This window comes from Cibotium barometz, chromosome 39 (assembly GCF_041138505.1).
Source record: "Cibotium barometz isolate CiBa-2024 chromosome 39, ASM4113850v1, whole genome shotgun sequence".
Taxonomy (NCBI): Eukaryota; Viridiplantae; Streptophyta; class Polypodiopsida; order Cyatheales; family Cibotiaceae; genus Cibotium; species Cibotium barometz.
In genome coordinates, this window is record NC_141084.1 from 15,937,975 (window position 1) to 15,959,468 (window position 21,494).

The 21,494-nt window shown below is 48.3% G+C and overlaps 1 protein-coding gene across 3 annotated transcripts in view; it reads left to right on the plus strand.

Moving 5' to 3' along the window:
- The first annotated feature begins 276 nt into the window (after window positions 1-276).
- LOC147615779 (tropinone reductase homolog At5g06060-like) overlaps window positions 277-21,494 on the plus strand; it is a 32,492-nt gene continuing 11,274 nt past the window's right edge. The window contains exons 1-4 of one of the 3 annotated variants that reach the window (XM_086778381.1): window positions 277-414; window positions 613-690; window positions 2,041-2,133; window positions 2,229-2,436. In XM_086778381.1, the coding sequence (XP_086634507.1) occupies window positions 2,045-2,133; window positions 2,229-2,436 (297 nt within the window). In that variant the 5' untranslated portion in view covers window positions 277-414; window positions 613-690; window positions 2,041-2,044. Of the gene's footprint in view, window positions 527-612; window positions 691-2,040; window positions 2,134-2,228; window positions 2,437-21,494 lie in introns of all 3 variants that reach the window. The other 2 variants (XM_086778380.1, XM_086778383.1) reach the window with 2 other exon arrangements.

Genomic DNA, 21,494 nt, shown 5'->3' on the forward strand with positions numbered 1-21,494 from the left:
ATGGGAAACGGGTAGTATGTTGGGAAGGGTGTGCCATAATCCGAGATTTCGGCCATGAGCAAAGATCGATGAGTTGTAGTTTTTTCGTTTTTCCTTCTCTTCTTTTTGTTTGTTTGCTTTTAGCCCAATGGACTCAAGAGACCTTAATTGATGTATGGGCCGTCACTCCCTTATTGATAATTGTTAGCATTGGTCCAATTAATTAATCTATGGACCATGGGTCCATTTTTTTGGGCCCTAACTGATAAATAGCCGGCAAAGGTTCAATAAGGATCTCTTTTGGGTGGACATACCTCTCTGTCTGTCTCTGTCTCTCACTTTCACTCTAGTCTCTCTCTGTCTCTCTCAAACACGCTCACACTTGCGAAGTCTCTGGAGTCTGTTGTCATCTGCAGTGAGGGCGCCCACTGAGTGGTACGTTAGAGCCGGCAAGGCCGTCTTCTGCTCCTATTTGGGCTCCTCTCTCTCTCTCTCTCTGCCGTCTCGTGCTCTTTCAATGCGTGGAAAAGCCCAAGTTCAAGTACTGGTTTGTAAACTATAGCATTTGTGAATCGACGCCTATGTAATTCTCGATTAAAGTCTTAAAATAATCATACCAATTGATCCCTGCAGAGATCGCAATCGCAGAAGGAGCTTTTCTCTTTTTTCTGTATCGGTGGCCAGCAGCTGTTGTATCCTCGAGCCACTTTGGTAAGATATATTTTCTTGTTAACTTTGCGCAAGTTCTGCTTATTAAGATGAGCCTCCACATGAAGCCAAAAAGGGGCAGAAGGCGGTCGTGGAGGCTTTGGCACAGAAGGGCATGGATAGATACTTATCTTCCCTCAGTATAATGTTAGCTATGGTGTGGCCTTCTTATTACCTGTGAATGAATCAAGAAAACAATGAAAACTGGTGGGCACTCTCATCCCTGTGATTTCTGCATAGAGATTCGGGAGAGTGGGGGGGTTGGAGGGGGGAGCATGGGCAGTCCCAATTGGCTGGCATGTATAATGAGTGTATAATGAGGCTAGGCTTCCGACTCTTGAGCTTCCGCCTAACCTATTTATAGGCACTGCCCCCCATTATTCTGATAGATCAGTTTTGAGTGTTTTCCACCCCTGCCTTCTGCACACGGAGCCCACTCCCTGCCTCAGGCAGTTGTATTCAGCTTGTGAAGTTATTCATCAGCGTTTTCTCTCTCTCTCTCTCTCTCTCTCTCTCTCTCTCGCTCTCTCTCTCAGTTCCTCTTTTGTGCATCTGTTTCCGCTGCCCTCTGACTATAACTAGGGCAGCTCGAGAAGGGACACACAAGGAATACATGACTTACGGATGCGTACTGGCATGCTAATGTGAAAGCCTAGCCCCGAGCCTATTTAAGTGAGTTATTGGCTCATAATTGCTCATCCATACTGCCAAACCTCGGAGGGGTGAGCTATAGTGGTTTGGGACTCCATGGCTAGGCGAGGAGCGAGGTCAAGGTGTTGGTCTAGCCTCATAGCTTGGGGGTGTTACATGGGAACCAGTGAGTTTGTACGCCAGATGCTCTGGACACCAAGGGGCAATTTCAGGGGGCTCTATCTAGTCCATGCAATGGCAGATGGCTTGTGTTTCTGAGTTATTGTTACGAAATCTGTTACAGATCTATCTAGATTAGAATAATATATTCAAAGGGATAAAAAAATGAACCCACAGTTCATCTCAACCAACAAGAAACAAGAGTACACATGGAGCAAAGCGACACCCTTAGTTTCTTGAAAGAGAGGAGCACAAGCTTTGCTAGATCAACGCATTGTTTTCAAAAGTATTTATTTTAATCAGACAAGCATAGATGCAGTGTGCTGACATCCATTAAGACTTCTCTGTAACCTGGTTACTGCCCTTACATATGATGCTAGCTTATGCCATTGGTATTTACATGACGTTAAATCATATTATTTTATTGAATAGAATGGTTGAAAGCTGCTTGGTATTTTTCTTTGTTAGTTGAAAAGGAAACATTCTCCAGATGCCTACTCTAAATCAACTTACATTCAATGACTTTGAATTTGGTATGTGAAGAGGCATGAGTACCCAAAATTTCTCTTCATTTTCTGCAAGATGGTCCTTGCAAGGTCAAACTGCTCTTGTGACTGGAGGAACACGTGGCATCGGGTAATGCTATGCTCTAGGTTCATGCAGGCAACATGTATTGCCCTACTTGCATGTTTATTCACAAGAGGTTTTAAAACTGATGCTACCTATTGCAGACGAGCAATTGTTGAAGAGTTGGCCAGGCTTGGAGCAAGTGTTTACACATGTGCACGCTCTGAACAAGATCTGATGAGTTGTCTGAAGGAGTGGGAAGCTGCAGGGCTCTCTGTTAAAGGTTCCACCTGTGATGCTTCTTCTCGGGAGCAGAGGGAGGCCTTATTTCATGATGTGTCATCATACTTCCATGGCAAGCTTAATATCCTGGTAATTTCCTAGCCTTTGTGGGTGAAACTGTTTTTCTTACTTTTTATTGCAGCAATAACACCTATACTGGATTCAAGTAAATAAGTAACTTAGAAGCTTTTTTGAATATGCCATTTTCTATATGCTACACTTATTTTGTTGAGTGAGATTTACCTTCATATTACAAACTCCTGTCTTAATCAGACATCAGGGCCTCTGTTGTGGGTGTGCCCGCCTTGTATAGGTGTTTTATCATTTTTCCTCACTCCCCGTATTTTTTTCCCATTTTTCCTTGGTGTGGGTGGATGCCACATGCTGGCAGGAGCCCCTGATGCTAGCTGACTGCACTCATGTGTTCCTGAAGACTGGCCGACTTGATCGGAGGAGGTTGTGGTGTTTTTCTGCTGGCCGACTGGCTTTGCCCAGTCGTGGAAGGCTGGTGGCACTTCATGCGCTGGCCGACTGCATCCATGGGGCCATATAAATAGGCCCCATGATCCCCACTTTGTACTCATTCAGTTTTTCTCGGGATCTTGTGTATAGAGAAGAGTTTACACGCCTATCTCTTTGTCTTTCTTGTGCTGTCTATTTTCTACACTCTACTTGCTCTTGTGGTCTCAAGTTTGGTTATCATTTTCGCTGCATATTTTGACATGGTATCAGAGCCCGAGGCTCTTGATAGATCTTGGGAGTTTTTTGAGCAAGAGGGGGATAGTTAAGTTGCTGATTGGTGGACTGTTTTGGATTGTTCGGGAAGAGAAGTTGCAAGAGGAAGGCGGGCTAAGCTGCCGGACAGCCACTTGCAGGTTTAGTTTTTTTTCTTCCCACCCACCCACCCATTTTCAGTTACATCCCCGCGATGGCAGATTTGTTAGAGATGGCTAAGAAGCACATGAAGATCCCGACTCTCCCCACGTTCCCAGTGGACCGTCAGTTGGACGGGAACAATTACGGCATCTGGAAGGTTATGATGGAGTCTGTGCTGGATGTAATATGCGGAAGCTTCGGAGAAGAATCGGTAACTTCAATACTCAGAATTCATCACTCTTTTCGCGACGGAAATTAACGCACAATCTAAAAGGAGATGTGCAGAAAATAGAGAGAGAGAGAGGGAGAGATGGAGAGGAAACAATATTGGGTCCCAATTACCCTCTGTAGGGCCCCCACCACGGATGGTGTATTTTGCTTTATTAGAATGATGAGAAATCTGAAAGAAAATACAGCAATCTTGGACCTTTTCTTGGCTGGGAATACCCTGCCCTTGACCTGAATCCTTCACCTCTTTGCTTAGCACTCTCTTGGCTTTGTCTAACCTCTTATGCTTGAGCTCTTGGTGGAGAATGAGATGAATGAATGGGATTATGGGCCATTCTATTTATACTAGCTCAACTACAGCAGTCGGCCAATGCTACTGTAGTCGGCCAACATTAAATGCTCCCACGACCAGAAATTCAGCAATAAATGCTGAATAAAATCCCAAAAAATATTGCATTTTTCCCTACAGGCTGAGAAGGTGATGCGCCTGATTCTAAAGGGCTGGGCACAGTCTTTGCCCACATTCCAAGGGCTGTGCAGCCTGTATGGGCTGCCCCATACTTGCCCTATAGCCATATAAAGGTTGTAAACTCCTGGAAATAGCCTTATCTTTGCCCTAGGGCTGTCCTACAGCCCCTCCATGGCTGGTGGGTTCAGCCTGGGCCTTCTTGGCCCTCATGGGGGTGGTTCTACATCATTCCCATGCCCACACTAAGATCCGGGGTAGCCCTATGGGCTGGCCCCTTGTTCTAAACACTAACTACTCAGTGATCTGGCATCCGGTACCATACCAGATACACACTCACTGACATTATTCTAGAGGGAGACTCACAGCGCGGACTGGCACTGTTTCATGTGCAGGATAGTGCACACCTGACCTTAGACTCATGTGTAGGACAATGCACACCTGACCTCGTACGACTGAGATGGATCCCTGGCTGACTCGTCCCGGACTGGGCTCACATGGGACTAGTTCACCATCCTAGGTCGTGCATCTTCTGTACAGAAATGTCTACGTGGTATCCAAGTTCGGGATCATAGTCACAGGGGACGGAGGGGACGGAGGCTTGGAACGCCGGGACGGCGAGTCGGGATGGCGCAAGGACGGGGACGGACGGACGTCCCCCACGGGACGTTTCTCACAGGGGACGGCGCTGTGCGGGGACGGCAGAGAACCGTTGCGCCTGTCGTTGCTCCTGCCGTTTTTGGCCGTTGTGCCTGCCTGCTCGTTTCTAGCCGTTTATGGCTGTTGGGCCTTGGCTCTTCTAGCCGTTTATGGCTGTTGGAGACAGCAGTAAGAGAGACAGTCTATGCAATGTCCAGTGCCTAACTTAGGATAAAAAAATTTGTCCAGTGCCTAACTTAGGGTTTTTAGTAGTCGGCTACTTCTTATGAAGCAATTACGTAAGGCTTTTAGACTTTAGTAGTCGGCACAGAAGCATCTTTCCTCGAACACATACGCAGAAAAGCGATCATGAAGCATCATACGTCTCCCCAGCAAAGAAACGCTGATCTCATGCGCAGGACCCTCTCCCCACTCCAATCTTTCTCCCCAACAAAGAGATGCAGAAAGGTAAAATCCATGAATTTGTGCTATTTTGCCTGAATGAATTTGTGCGCTTAGCGCACAAAATAATAGGATGTTTTGCTGTCGACCATTGACAAAATCATCACGATTTTGAGTTCGTTTCAAGCTTCGGGGGCCCCCCTTGGATCTCCCCGGCGGCAGAAATTTAGAGAGAGTAGTGTAAGAACATGCTATCTATATGGTGTTGTCTCAAACACATTGCATAGACTGTCTCTCTAGCCTCTAGTCTTCAGCACTTTTTTGTCATTGTCTCATTTGAGTCCGTCCATGTATTTTGCCTTCTTAAGGCTTAGTCCTGACTCCTGAGTCCTGACTCATTTTGTATCTACTTAATTATTAATATGACTCAAAAGCTTACCATTTTAGTGTAAATTTGTGCTCATTTTGATGTACTTCCAAAGTAGAATAAGTGTAGAGTAGAAAAATTAAAAAAAAAGGTATTTTTTGAGTGCCGTTCCCTCCCCCATCCCCGTTCCCTACTTATGGCCGTCCCCCGTCCTCGTCCCCGTCCCCGTCCCCCGTCACCATCCCCCGTCCCTTGTGACTGTGCGGGATGCATGTGACATCCCCTTCTGCTTAACTTGACGGAAGTTGCATAGCCTCCAAATAATCTGTCAATAACGCCGGAGAGTCTTCGAAAAACTCTTTGTCGAGCCATACCGCTTCATGAGTTCCTCGGTCCTGAAACTTTGTGAGGAACTGTCGTAGTCTTCGGCCTGAGCCATGCTTGAAACGGTGCAAAAGGATCTGTTCTGGAACCATTACTTCTGCTTCATCCACAATGTCTGGTTCCGCTTCGTCTTTGACCTCTAAAGGGGGTTGACCTGTATATGGCTTTAACCAATTGACATGAAATACATCGTGCATAGTCCAACTCGGAGGTAGCGTTAATTGCATAGACACCTCATTAATCTTTTTCCGGATGGGAAATGGTCCGAAGCTCCTGAAAGACAACTTTGGGCATCGCTTGCCACCTGTTTCAGTCTTTGCTTCATAATCCGAAGATAAACCCAATCTCCTTCCGAAAACTTCATATCCCTCGGGTCTTTATTGGCCTGTCGAGTGTAAGCCTCTTGCGCTTTAGCCAATCTGTCCTTTACTAACTCTAAGATCTCCTGGTAAGACTCCGTCACTCTGTTCGCCTCCGGTACTGAAGACGAAGTCTTGGTTAACAACGATTGGAAAGGTCAAACGCTGCCTCATATGGAGTCTTGCCAATAACTGAAGAAAAAGAGTCGTTCAAAACAGCTTGGACTAAACCATTGCTCCAGTTGATCACCCTCAGTCAACACAGGAGATTGAGCCCGCAGTTGGAGTAGAGCCCCTGCAACAGCAGGAGGCTCCACGATCTGTTCGAGTTCCCAGGTGGTTGTTGGACACCCTTCGGGAGTTAGGTGTCACGGAGTTACCCTCCGAGTGAACCACAGAGGACGGCCCTCGAAGATCACACAGAGTCCGAGACAAAAGCAATACAGCGGAGCTTCTTCAGGTAAACTATGCTCTGATGTCTCGTATTATGCGGGACAAGGAGTCCACTTCTGTCAAGGAACCCCTTTCACAGGATACTTGGAGGAAAGCCATGCAAGTGGAACTTGATGCCATCGAGAGGAACAACACATGGGAGTTGGTACGGAGGCCGTCGAAACGGTCAGTCATTGGTGTTAAATGGGTCTTTAAGGCCAAATATGCGTCAGATGGGTCGGTGGACAAACACAAAGCCAGACTTGTGGCTAAAGGTTATGCTCAGCGGCGGCCAGGCATCGACTACGAGGATACCTTTGCACCGACAGCACGGATGTCCACGATTCGGACCGTTCTTGCCCTTGCTTCTTCTCAGAGGTGGCCCGTGTGTCAAATGTATGTCAAATCTGCGTTCCTTAATGGTGACTTGCAGGAGGAGGTGTATGTTGAGTAGCCTCCAGGCTTTGTTGTTCCAGGATCAGAAGGGAAGGTTTATAGGTTACGTAAGGCCTTGTGTGGTCTTAAGCAGGCTCCCAGGGCTTGGAATCAGAAGATTGATTCCTTCTTTGTTCGGATTGGATTTCAAAGATCGGTTGAAGATCCTAACCTGTATCTCTTTCGGGAACGCGGCATGGTTATGATTATCATCCTTTATGTGGATGATCTCATTCTCACCGGCGGTCATGTGGAGCACATTGGTGTGACGAAGGGTGTCAAAGGAGTTTGAGATGACCGACTTAGGCTTACTTCACTTCTTTTTGGGATTGGAGATCTGGCAGACCCAGAGGGGTTTTTTTCTCTCTCAGCAGTGGTATGTTCATGAGTTGTTTGAGGCCTTTGGGATGGAGAACCGCAAGCCTATTACTTCGCCGATGGACCCAAACACAAAGTTAACCGTTAATGATCCTTGTGAGCCAGTCGATGCCTCGCAGTACCGGAAGTTGGTTGGTTCATTGATCTGGTTACTGAACACGAGATTGGACTTGAGCTTCTCCGTGGGGATGTTGAGCTCTTTTATGCAGACACCATTGAAGTCTCATTGGGACGCAGGATTGCGGATCTTGCGGTATCTGCAGAGTACGAAGGATCTAGGACTCTTTTACACAGGAGGGGATGGAGTCAGACTCCAAGGTTGGAGTGACTCAGATTGGGGAGGAGATCCAGACATGAGGAGATCTACTTCAGGATACAATTTTACCCTTGGCTTGGGAGCAGTTTCTTGGAGCAGTAAGCGGCAGCCAACTATTGCTCTATCTTCGACAAAGGCAGAGTACCGGGCTGCTTGTGGTGCTGCTTGCGAGGTTGTGTGGTTGCGGAGGCTGCTATAGGCGAGATTGGGTTTCCACAGAAGGAGCCCACAGTCATCCAGTGCGATAACGAGAGTTGTATAGCTATTGCTCGGAACCCGGTCTTCCATGCCCGGACCAAGCACATAGAGATACAGTATCACTTTGTACGTGAGAAGATCTTGGCTGGTGACATCTTGCTCCTTTATTGTTCGACGGAGGACAATGCGGCGGACCTCTTCACGAAGTCTCTACCTCAGGCTACGCTCAGGCGGCACTCCAGCTCCCTTGGGTTGATTTCACAGCCAGGAGCTGAGAGGGGGTGTTAGAAGTCATCTCCTGTCTTAATCAAACACCAGGGCCTTTGTTGTGGGTGTGCCCGCCCTGTATAGGTGTTTTATCATTTTTCCTCACTCCTCGAATTTTTTCCCCATTTTTCCTTGGTGTGGGTGGATGCCACATGCTGGCAGGAGCCTCTGATGATGCTGGCCGATTGCACTCATGTGTTCCTGAAGACTGGCCGACTTGATCAGAGGAGGTCGTGGTGTTTTTCTGCTGGATGACTGGCTTTGCCCAGTCGAGGAGGGCTGGTGGCACTTCATGCGCTGGCCGATTGCATCCATGGGGCCATATAAATAGGCCCCATGATCCCCACTTTGTACTCATTCAGTTTTTCTCTGGATCTTGTGTATAGAGAAGAGTTTACATGCCTATCTCTTGTGCTGTCTATTTTCTGCACTCTACTTGCTCTTGTGGTCTCAAGTTTGGTTATCATTTCCGCTGCGTATTTTGACAGTGGCCTAGCCACGCAATATATGCAAAGAAGGGGGCATCTAGAGTTTCCTCTCAATCCTCTTGATCCGCTGGATCATGCCAAGTCCACTCTCGCGGATCCCACTGAAGGCGTGTGAGGTCGACACTTCCATATCCATAGGCGCCATAATCTCTCCCTAGCCACCTTGGCCGGTGCTGGATCAATATGCCATTCTCGTGTCCGAAAATGAATCACCCTCACCCTCTGCACTGTGCAACCGCAAAAATCTTCCAAGGAAAGCTCAGATCTCCCTAGTCTGCCATGGGATCCAATAGAGAAAGTGAGCAGACCACTGTCCTCATGTGCTCCGTGGATCGCCACTAGGATATCGTGTCTGGTAAACATGCCTAGCCACACTGAGAGAGTCGGATCTGGGGGAGTCAGCCACTCACGAGGGATAGCTGAGTTGATGTTGATGCTGAGCCTATCTCTACCCCGGATCTCTGTCACGCCTTTCTCTAGCACCTCCAGGGGTAATTGCCTGTGGGCGATCCAATCTCCAAGAGACCTGGCTGGTCCCATGCTCAAGGCGCCTCAAGAAACACGCGGTTGGGCCCCTAGCATGTGGCCACTGGGTAATCGGATCAAGGGGTTCTAGACCAAAGGCTGCCAAAGCTGCTCCTCCGAGGCAACTGGAGCTGTCTGTCTGAGGGCGAGCTTAAGATGCTCCCAAGCACGAAGTAAACTGGCTGCAAATCTGTCCTCAAAAGCCAGGTGAAAACCATGGGCTCGCATCTTTGTGAAGATCCATCTGGTTCTCTACAGCCAAGGGCTCCTAAGACTCGGACTGCGGACTGAAATCCGGGCCAATAGAAAATCCTTCCGGGGCTCACCATCGGGAAGGAGGCCTCTAACAATCAACTTGCCCAATAGGGCGCGGCTTTGAATAGCCAAGTCAATGAGGCCTAGCCCTCCTCTGCGACGAGGCTGAATAATCACTCTCCATGCCACCTTGGCCTTGGCTGGCCTCCCATCACTTCCGGCCCATAAGAAATTCCGGATCAATCGATGTACCTGGCCAATCCCCCATCATCAAGTTTAGCAGAGGGGGATGTCATGTGCATCACAGATGCCATGGACATTTCCAGGGCTAGATCCAGAAGAGGCAAGCAGAAAAAGACTATGAACCAGTAGAGCCAGAAAATAGGAGCTTAGGTGAGCATGGAGCAGGACAAGTGGGGTCATGGAGGGAAGCAGGTCGGCTGAAGCACATGAACCCAGACTAGGGCTGTCGGCTGCAAGGAAAGGAGGATGTTGGCTGTCGGCTGACGTCAGCAGGAATGGTGGGTAACATGCGCATCAAAGACAAGGACCAGCAGCAGGCGCACCAAGGACAGAAAAGCACCTCCAGTCGGCTGAATTAAAGGGGCTTTAATGAACATGTAACTGGCCGACCAGCAGTCGGCCAGTTCATCATTTATCCCAAGGCCTATAAAAGGGCCCCCTTGCTTCTTGTTTTGATTCATTCCACCCACTAGGGGTGTGAGTCAATAGGAGGTCCCATAGGGGACAGATTTAGGGGTTAACAACCTTTTTATGAAGGCAGCCCATGGCAGTATATACTGAATTTCCAGCACTTCTCTACTCTCTCTCTACCTGCGTTTTTGCATCAGATGGTGCGTTTTTGCATCAGAAGATTTTCCAAGAGTGTTTAGGGCTGAAAGAAGACTACCCAGAGCTTCCGCGCGTTACAGTAGATCACCGACGCTTTGATACCATGATAGAATGCGCAGCGGAAGAAGGGAAAGTGGAAACATAGGAGAGAGAGTGAGAGAGAGAGATGGAGAGGAAACACAAGTATAGACCTGCCCTCAATATCATCAACCAAGAATACATGTCCCGAGCAAGAGGAGAGAAGGCCTTGTATGTGAGGGATTGCAGTCTCTGCAGCAAATAGTAAGCAGCTGACTAGCATCCACACAACTGGGATAAATGTCCAAGACTCCATAAAAATGGGGATAAAATAGGGGAAAAATATGTGAGGGGTGACTAGCCCCTCTAGCTAACATGGTCACCCCTAGAGGCTAAAATAGGAAGTCAGCAACAAGGAGATGATGTCTAAGAGAAGCTTCTTCCGAATACTCAGAAGAAGCGGGGCGAGCTGTTGCTCGGGAGAGATATCAATGTCAACTTGGCAACCGAGATATCGAAGTGGAGTGCCCCTCGGGATCCACTGGAAATCCTCAACTGGTCACCAAATCGGGGCAGGTGCTGAGCCTACCCAAAAACCACACGACTTGTGCCAGTTGATCTGTGCTCCTGATGTGTGGTAGAAAACCTCGATCGCCTCTGCAAATCTTTGTAGATTTCCCACATCTCTTGCAAGGAAAGGTGCTGTGTTGTCTGCAAACTCTTTGAGTCCAACAGCTCCTCCTGTGTGCGTGCGGAGGGGAAGACACAATCCCATAAGCTCGGTCTCTTGGATGGAGAGAAAACTACTCATGGCGTCGGCAACGAATAGGAAGAGGTAAGGAGCCAAAGGACAGTGCCTGTCTAACCGAGTGAGAGAGGGGGAATTTGTCGCCACGGGCTCCCTGAATGAGAACCTGGCTGTGTGAGGTTGAGTAAAGTCTCGAGACTCCATGAATCCACTCCATGGGGAATCCCATCCAGCTCATAGTGCCCTCTAGAAAGCTCCAATCCACCCTATCATAAGCTTTCTCAAAGTCTAGGAGTAGCACAATGAGGTCCTGCTGCCGCATCCTGGTTGAAGCTGTCGCCTCCCAAAAGGTAAAGATGTTGTCCAGAATGCTCTGGTCTTGAACAAAGCCGGTATGAGTGTCGTGGATCAAGTCTGGGAGAAAAGGCTGAAGTCTCTTGTTGTTGGCCTTGGCCAAGATCTTATAGGCTGTCCCTAGAAGAGTGATGAGTCTCCAGTGCTAGATCTCCAATCTGTCACCACCTTCCTTGGGAATCAAGTGAATCAAGCCCTCTGAGAGCCTGTCTGGCAAGGCACCTGTGATCATAATCTCATTGAGGCACCTTCCATGAGGTCCCAATGGCGAAGAAAGAAGGAGACTAGAAGCCCGTCCGTCCTCGGGCATTTACCCTTGGGAAGTGCCGTCAATGCCTCCGCTAACTCCTGAGCAGTAAATGGTGTCAATAAGAATGATTGAAGAGAAGAGGGAACCACCTCCCTCGTATGCCTCCACAATCTCTCGCATGCGTCGACCACCTGTGGAGATGCTGGGACACTAGTGAGGAGGGATCGAAAAAAGTCCGTGGCGATGGCTCGCACCTAGGGGGGGGGATCTGAAACAATAGCTCCAACTTGGCCACGCAATTTGCGAATACCGTCTCTCCTCTTGTGGGGGCCGGCTATCTCAAAGAAATCCCTTGTGACTCTATCAGCGGGCTATCTCAAAGAAATCCCTTGTGACTCTATCGCCTGCTTGATTCCAGAAAGAGGCCCTGGCATGATACCTGTACTCCACCCTCCCTCTATGGATCTAATCTCTGTGCGAGCAGCGGCAAGCTGACTCTCGATTCATTGGCTATCCAAGGACCTCTCCTGAAGCTGCTGTAAAGAGGCAAGACTACTCCTCAAACTCCTCTTCTGCTCCTGGAAACCCTTTAATCGGCTTTGGGCTGCCTCTTGCAAGAAACGGTTGATCTCCCCTAAGCTTTCATCCAATGTGCGCGCTGCAGAACCTGAAAGAAAATCCAATCTTGCCCATATTTGCTCTATCGTGTTGCAAATCTCGGGGTCCTGAATGAGGCTGTCCAGAATCCTTGAGCTCACATGCATGTCATACCTCCAGGGGTCCTCTAAGGACAAAATAATGGGGTGTGGTCAGAGAATGAAGTACTTGTCAAAATACCAATCATATCCCCTCGGCTGCAAGCCTACTCATCAACATAAAATGTGTCAAGTCTCGAGAGATTGGGGCCAATGCTCCTCCTATCCTATCTCAAGAAGCAAAGGCTTCCGGGGCTACACCCAAACTTTGGAAGATGCCAAGGGTCCTATCCCTTGACTGCAAGAATCATCTCCTCCCAAGTTGAGTACTCTGCTCTTGAAACTGTGGCCATGCCACCTCCTCTATCATGTTAAAGTCACCACCCAAGCACCAAAAGTCATCTTGAGGTAGGGCTTGCCGTACTGAGCTCCAAAAGAGGACTCTACCTATAGCAGCGTTCGGAGCGTAAACGTTGAGGAAGCCAACGCTATCCTCTCCAATTGTAATGGTAATCCACTGTGCACGCCCGGGGACAATAACTCCTGAGCCAGTCACTACCGGCAGTAGCTCCTCACTAACAGATATACACACCCCTCCCTGCGTCCCTGAGAGGCCGAAGGATGGGGACCAGAAAGTGTGACTCGTGCCTAGAAGAATCTTCCTGCATCTGCGGGTGCTCCCCTCTGAGAGATGATGCTCTTGGAGGAAAATAATGTCTATGGGTCCCCCCATTATGGCCCTCTCAAGCTCGCCTCATAGGACTCCTCGTCTATGAAAGCACCGAGCCCTGCTAAACCCTGAATGTTCCATGAAACAATCCGCATACCAATCTTTGTGTGATGTGGCACTAGCGGAAGTGCCCTCCACTTGACGAGTCTTGGGTGAGGGTTTAGACAGGAATAATCACAAACCATGGGGGGGCGAAGGTGCGCCAGGTGGGCACTAATCTTGTCCTCCATGTAACACCAATCTGTACGAGCGCGCGCATATGGATGCTCCGGACTCCATCGATCACAATAAAGGTATTTGTAAGAGGGGGAAAGAGGTACCGCAACAGAAGTATGCATGAACATAAAGAGCAGCACCTCCAGACTGGAGACTACCATCTCCTTGTCTTGGCCTCGATGGGCTGAACCTCCAAGCTCCATTCTAGCTAGAGGCCAAAAATGGGTGAGAATCTCGGTGATGCAGAGATTGTGGAGATGGTGGGAGAGCTCAACTGCCTGACCCTGGATGGCAGTTGCCACCAACTCAGGATCCCACTCTGTCCCCAGGGTTGCACTGAAGGGGAAAGAGAAGATCATCGTGCCATTATCTAGCATAGAGGACTTGGAGTGGTGAAAAACCACACAAACCCGAACAGGGGCTACCGTCTCCTCAAAAATGTCGGTCCCTTCCATCTGAAACACCGAAAGAAACTGAAGTCCACAAACTGTCCCAGGATCCTGGGGGCCCCACTCGGGGGAGGGAGGGCTCGGATTATAAAGGTGGGGCGGAGTGCACTGCGGCGGGTAAACTCGGTGTCGAGATTGGGGGAGAAGGAGGGGGGGGCGGCGAGAGGCCGAGGAGGGGTGCTGTTGTGAGGGTTCCAGCGGAGAGGAAAGTTGAGGGGAGGGGCCTGCCGGGGGCTCAGAGAGGTCGGCCGGCCTCTCAAAACACTAGGAGTCAGGGGGGGATCTCGACGAGTGATTGGCCGCCATATTGGTGGGGCCGGAGGGGCCTGCTCCAGGACTGGAGAGGGGCCGTCAGCAATGGGAACATGCTGAGATAAATGCTTAACGGTTCTTTGATAGAATCGAATCCTCTTGAGATCTGCCAGCTTGGCGCACGGCGGCGGTGGCACTTGGCTTTGGTGGTTGTCTGGCGGCCCAAAAAAAGTGTGTATGTGTGTGTGTAAGCATGAGACTGGTCGGCTGACTACACAGCCCCCATATTAGGGGTGTAGCAAGCTTGGACAAGGCCACAGAGTGTTGGCCGTACCGGCGTATCTGCAGAGGCTGTACCGGCATATCTACATAGGCGAGGGGTGTGTGTGTGTGTGTGTGTGTGTGTGTGAGCATGAGACTGGTCGGTTGACTGCATAGTAGCCATATTAGGGTTGTAGTAGGTCTGTACAAGGCATAGTTACCAGAAAGGTTTCGAGGTTTTTGGGGTTTCGGGGCAAAATGTTTCGGCCTTTGGCTAAGAAACGCCAAGGTTTCGGTTTGTTTTCTATATAATTTTGCATTGCTAAAGTTCCAAACAATAGGAACTTTTAACATTTGAGAAACTTTTTTTTTTTGAGAAACCAAAAAAATTAGGAGTTTTTGAAACGTTTCTTGCGTTTCGGGGTTTCTCACTCCAAACGCGTTTTCATGTGACTATGGTACAAGGCCAACCTAGGTCGTACATGCGCATCTGCATAGGCTGTATAGTTGTATATGCAGACATTGTACTGGCGTTCAATATGTGCTAGTGGTACAGTCAGGGCAAGCGCACCTGTCCCTACAGGGCGTGCTAGTGTCCATATAGTTGGACAGGCGTATGCACGTGGCCATACAAGTGGGTGACCGTACTAGCTGTACAGAGCGAGTGGAAGTAGTGTGCATAGGCCTCTACACAAACGTGCGCATGAGAAAAAGCAAGAGTAAAATTTTTCAAAAAAAAAAAGGTGCCTAGTTAAAAAATAGGAAAAGCATGATTAGTGTTAATTTTTAACACTTATTTTGTTTAAGCATGACTAGTATTATTTTTAGCACTAGCAAAAAAAAAAAGTAGTTGAAAATTTTGGGAAAAGCTTTCTTTAAAAATTTCTCCATGAATAGAGCCCTAGGCCCCGTTCTTTTCTCCACCGGTGTTTGTAGTGCTGGTGGAGAGCTTGATTGGAGGAGTGCAAGAGCTTGGACCAGCCCTTCACACGCTTGGCTTGTGACTTTCTGACCTTGGTTTTTCCCACTTTTGATGTGGGAGCACCCTATCTTGCTCACTCTCCTTCTCAAATTTCCTTTTACGATGGTGGATCTCAACTTTGATGAGGACGTTGAGCTCATCAAGGACCATTATGGTGACGATGAGGAAATTGACGAGCAAGAGGTTGGCATAGAGTATGCGGATAAAGTTGATTTTGATCGGCTTAAGGAGGAGATGCAGTTGATGTCATGTGCACACACGTGGACATGGCTCAACCTCACATCTAATCCCACAATATTAGTGCATATTTACATCATATACAGGTCATATGGCAGTCGTGGCCAACATATAGGAGTGCCACATCAGCAACCCGATCCCACACGTGTGAAAACGTAGCATAAAAGGCATATTTTACTCAATCGTGGGCATCAACAACAAGCTGACAGCCTGAATTATGGCCGACTTGCATAGGAGGGCCTATATAAGGCGAAGCATCATTGTACATCAAATGATCTCTCCCCCTTTTGGAGATTGGTCATAAATAGTCATTAGTCTTGTTTTGGAAGGCATGTAACCTTTTTCATGTACATAATACATATACTAAAAACTAGTCTCTCTCTCTATGGGACACAGACCAGGCCACTGACAGAGATACACATGGCAGTATGGAACTGTAATGGTTCACTATGGGTGCAGCCTGGACGACTGGAGCATGTTATGGTGGGGAGAGACATCATACTTCTGACAGAGACACATCAGAGCCCAGAGAGAGGGCTACCTCGAGTAGAGGGATTCCAGTGGGAGTCAGCATACAGGAGGACCACACGCCAGGGTACCTCGAGAGGGTCGGGGGGAGTAGCAGTCCTATTCAGACGGGAGCTACAGGGGAGACTGAGAGTGGTAGCACAGGATCCAGAGGCTAGATACATGTGGATCAGCTTACAGCTCTCACAGGACAGGGTTATATACATAGCTTTATGTTACTTTTCTCCATCAGGATCCTCCTATGTCATTACAGAGGACATGCCACAGGAGGAGAAAGCCTCGCCATACACTTGTCTGTCAGAGGAGATTATGCATTATTCTACACTAGGGGAAGTATTTCTTACGGGCGACTTCAATGCCCACACACAGAGCAGACAGTGTGAGGTGTATGACTATGATGACATGGAGATCCTCCACCCTGTGGATCCAGAGGAGATAGGGGCTAGTCGGGCATCAGAGGACACTGGACCAGATAGAGGACATTATGGGGACCACTTACTAGAGTTGGGAGCCAGGCATCGTCTCGTTATTTATAACGGGATGCTTCAGTGGCCGGGATCAGGAGGGCTGACATGCTTTCCACATGGGGGTCATACACGGACCGGAGGCACGGTGGTAGACTACATTATGGGGTCTTTGGAGGCATCACAGCTTGTCACCTCATTCTCCATTCCACCTCGTCCTATTGGGGCAGATCATACATACTTGGCATTTTCACTAGCCGGATCACCAGTATCACCAGCCCCCCACATACCGACGCCACACACTACCATCTACTTCACACATGACATGGCAGACATATACACTGGCAGAGTAGAGGATGGGCTCCTACTCATGGATCCCCTGGCACCTATGGATATCATTACAGCCCAGCTCGCATCACTCCTACACACGGCTGCATTACAGAGCTTCCCACATCGTGTACACTCAGGAGAGCCTGCGAGACCTGGGACTATGCCCCAGAACAGATGGTGTGATGACGAGTGCAGAGCCCTATACTCATGGCTGCGCATACAGAGAGCCTTGGGAGCCATCACAGAGCAGGAGTCGAGGAGAGAGATGAGGAGACTTACTCGCCGCAAAAGGCGGGCCTTCGCAGAGATACAGGAGCTAGAGATCTTTCATTTCTTCATGAGTAGAGATAGCCCTGTCTCATGGCGGCACTTTAGAGAGCCCCGGACCCCGACACCTATTGCAGACCCACAGACATGGCACACATATGCAGAGGGACTATACCATGCCCCACAGCAGCCACCTATACCTCAGCCACAGGAGCCTCGACCTACCACAGCTAGCTTCTTTACCCACTCGATGGTACAGGAAGCTATCCGCCGAACGGGCCGCCGACCATATGGGCCTGCAGGGTGAGCATCTCATATATGCAGTAGATTCTTTAGCTCCTTTTCTTGCACACCTGTTTAACAGGGCACTAGCAGAGGGTTTGCCTGCAGAGTGGACGATGCATACCATTGTGCCGATTCACAAAACAGGGGATATGCTCGATCCGAGCAACTACAGGACGGTTATGGTTGGCCACGTGCTGGCCAAACTGTATGGTGCAGTGCTGGAGCAGGAGCTTAGCTTATATGCTGAGCGAGCAGGTTTACGCTCATCAGGGCAGGCAGGCTTCAGGAGAGCTTTCTCTACCACCGACCATGTATTCACTTTGAGATGTATGATTGATCAGGCCAGAGTGAGGAAGAGAAAGCTCTATTGCTGCTTCGTGGATTTCCGCAAGGCATTTGACACAGTACCACGAGAGAGGCTCTTTCAGCGCCTGCAGTCTCTTGGCATACCAGCAGATATGACATGGGGCATCTATGCATTATATGAGCAGGTTTTTGGGCGAGTCAGATGTCCAGGAGGTATGTCCGAGACTATTGCTAGCACCATTGGTGTGAAGCAGGGATGCCCACTTTCCCCCACGCTATTTGGGTTATACATTGATGAGGTGGCTGACTTCATTACACGGGGAGGCGGAGATGGAGTTGATTTAGCAGGTACCTCAGTACATATTATGCTCTATGCTGATGATATTGTATTAGTGTCTGAGTCTCCAGGTGGTCTACAGCAGCATTTACATGCACTCCATGATTTTTGCACACAGAGGGGTCTTACTGTGAACCTTGGGAAAACCAAGGTTATGGTCTTTCATACATCGAGACAGGGCAGGAGTCAGCTGACATTTACTCTCGCAGGATGCCAGGTGGAGGTGGTGACATCATACGTGTACCTAGGGATTACCTTCTCTGCAGCAGCCACACGCTTCACCATGGGTTCAGCAGCCAGAGCTAGATTGACACGGGGATATGCAGCATTGGCTATGCTAGAGAGACAATGCCACCAGGCGCATTTTCAGGAGCCCCGGACGAAGGGGTGGCTATTTGACACATTAGTCACACCGGCATTGATGTATGGAGCAGCGGTATGGGCGCCAGGCCTTGCTACCCATTGGTGGACACAGATAGAGAGACCACAGGCCCTCATGATGGCACGCATGATACGCAGCAAACCGTCAGTACCTCATGACATTATCCGAGCAGAGTTTGCTGCGCCTCCTATGATGGTAGAGGCCATATTTCAGACTATATGCCTGCTAGACAGATTCAGAGAGATGCCACAGGACAGATTGTCATACAGAGCTTTTGAGGCATCTAGACAGCTGGCTGAGGCAGGAGACAGAGGATCATGGTATGCACAGGTCACACATTGGTTCTCACAGCATGGCCTAGACATGGATCATCTACCACCATTCCAGTATGATAGGGATGCACCACATATCCGTCTCTCTCATAGTGAGAGGAACAGACTATTGAGACAGGATCTATGGCAGCTCTATACACGAGAGACATGGATATCGCCTACACAGCCTCTTCCACCGAAGATGCTATACTACAGAGATCACTTCATGAGTATCACTGATGATGGATTTATAGAGAGGCCTAGATACATGGAGGGCTTTTTATCACACGGCTCCCGAGTGGCTATTGGTCAACTCAGAGTTTCATCACACCGATTGGAGATTGAGACTGGCAGAGCAGCACAGATCCCCCGAGAGGAGAGGGTATGCAGATTGTGCAGAGAGGAGGTGGAGAGTGAGGAGCATTATGTATGCAGATGCAGAGCATATACAGCCATCAGAGAGAGATATCCCATTCTATTCAGAGAGCCACGTCCCCTACGCCAGATCTTTGAGGCAGCAGACCAGCGCATACTGGGGAGATACATTCTAGACATACAGCGCCACAGAGAGACATTATTACAGGCTCAGACAGCTCCAGAGGGGGGGAGACAGACACAGATTACTGCATTTTTTCAGAGATCCATCCCCCTCCCAGCCCCTACACGGCAGGGAATTACTCTCCAGAGAGCAGAGACACTTAGAGCCCGCAGGAGACAGAGGGCACCTGGCTTTCGGACACCACGCCTATACCAGAGAGAGATGACAGAGATCAGAGCTCAGTTTCACAGAGAGGGTGCGGAGCGACTGGCTCGCTTCAGAGCACACCCAGGCATGTTCTTCAGGGAGCTGTGGACACCCCCTTCACTGATGTATACCATTCTATACCCCCAGTATGGTACAGGATGGAGCTAGCTAGGTTGCATATCATGATTGTATACTCCATGCATATAGCTTTGCATTTTTCTCCTAGTAGTAGAGCTCCATCCCCCGCACACCCAGATTCAGCTTTTTTTTGTTCAGTACTTTTTCATTTTGTTGGGATGACAGAGGATACCCCATACAGGTACTCCGATTTGTCTCATAGGCCGAGTTCGGTCTTTTGGAAGACGTTAATAAAATCTTTCTTTCTTTCTTTCTCTCTTCTCTCATGCCTTTTGTATCAAGGTTCTTACAAGGTGCTTAAGGGCTGCGACTAAAGGCACGAAGGCTTTAGCTATGTCACATTGGGCTCCTGGATTCATCTAGGTATATATTTAGCCGTATTAGCGGACATGTAGATTTCACATTGTGAAGTTTTTGTCCGAGTTGCGGCCAGTTGATATTTTGCTTATTCTTTCTACCTTTAGCGGTGCATTTTCCCTATCAACTACTTATTTGTTGTACTAATTCTTTCGATTTGCTACTTCCCTTAGTGCTAGGCTTCATTATAGCTGAGTTTGCCTTGCATCTCCGGAGGTTTGACAGAAACTCGGTACGAAGGGCTTTGTGTGAATATATGCTCTTATGCGTGTGTGTGTGTGTGTGTGTGTGTGTGTGTGTGTGTGTGTGTGTGAGCATATCTTGATACAGAGTTCTACACCCACTATTGGGCACTGATGACGTTAGTGGGGATGTCGTAGTGTCTAGTCCATACTATGCATAATGGAGTTGATAGTTATATAGTCGTGTGGGTTGACTACCATGAGTACATAACATGCACATTTCTAAAAGGTGAATTTGGGCATGTTCTTGGATTCATCTAGGTATATAATTCAGCCGTATTAGCGGACATGCAGACTTCACATTGTGAAGTTTTCGTCCGAGTTGCGGCCAGTTGATATTGTGCTTATTCTTTCTATCTTTAGCGGTGCTTTTGTCCTATCAACTACTTATTTGTTGTACTAATTCTTTCTATTTGCTACTTCCCTTAGTGCTAGGCTTCATTATGGCTGAGTTTGCCCTACCTCTCCAGAGGTTTGACAGAAACTCAGTACGAAGTGCTTTGTGTGAATATATGCTCTTATGTGTGTGTGTGTGCGTGTGTGTGTGTGTGTGAGAGAGAGAGAGAGAGAGAGAGAGAGAGAGAGTATCTTGATACAGAGTTCTACACCCACTATTCGGCATTGATGACGTTAGTGGGGATGTTGTAGTATCTAGTCCATACTATGCATAATGGAGTTGATAGCTATATAGTCTTGTGGGTTGACTACCATGAGTATATAACATGTATAATTCAGCCGTATTAGTGGACATGCAGATTTCACAAGTGAAGTTTTTGTCCGAGTTGCGGCCAGTTGATATTGTGCTTATTCTTTCTATCTTTAGTGGTGCTTTTGCCCTATCAACTACTTATTTGTTGTACTAATTCTTTCTATTTGCTACTTCCCTTAGTGCTAGGCTTCATTATGGCTGAGTTTGCCTTACATCTCCGGAGGTTTAACAAAAACTCAATACGAAGGGTGTTGTGTGAATATATGCTCTTATGTGTGTGTGTGTGTGTGTGTGTGTGTGTGGAGTGCATGTGTGAGAGCATATCTTGATACAGTGTTCTACACCCACAATTGGGCACTGATGACGTTCATGGGGATGTCATAGTATCTAGTCCATACTATGCATAATGGAGTTATATAGTCTTGTGGGTTGACTACCACGAGTATATAACATGCACGTTCCTAAAAGGTGAAATTGGGCATGTTCCTGGATTCATCTAGGTATATAATTCAGCCGTATTAGCGGACATGCAGATTTCACATTGTGAAATTTTCATCCGAGTTGCGACTAGTTGATATTGTGCTTATTCTTTCCATCTTTAGCGGTGCATTTGCCCTATCAACTACTTATTTGTTTTACTAATTCTTTCTATTTGCTACTTCCCTTAGTGCTAGGCTTCATTATGGCT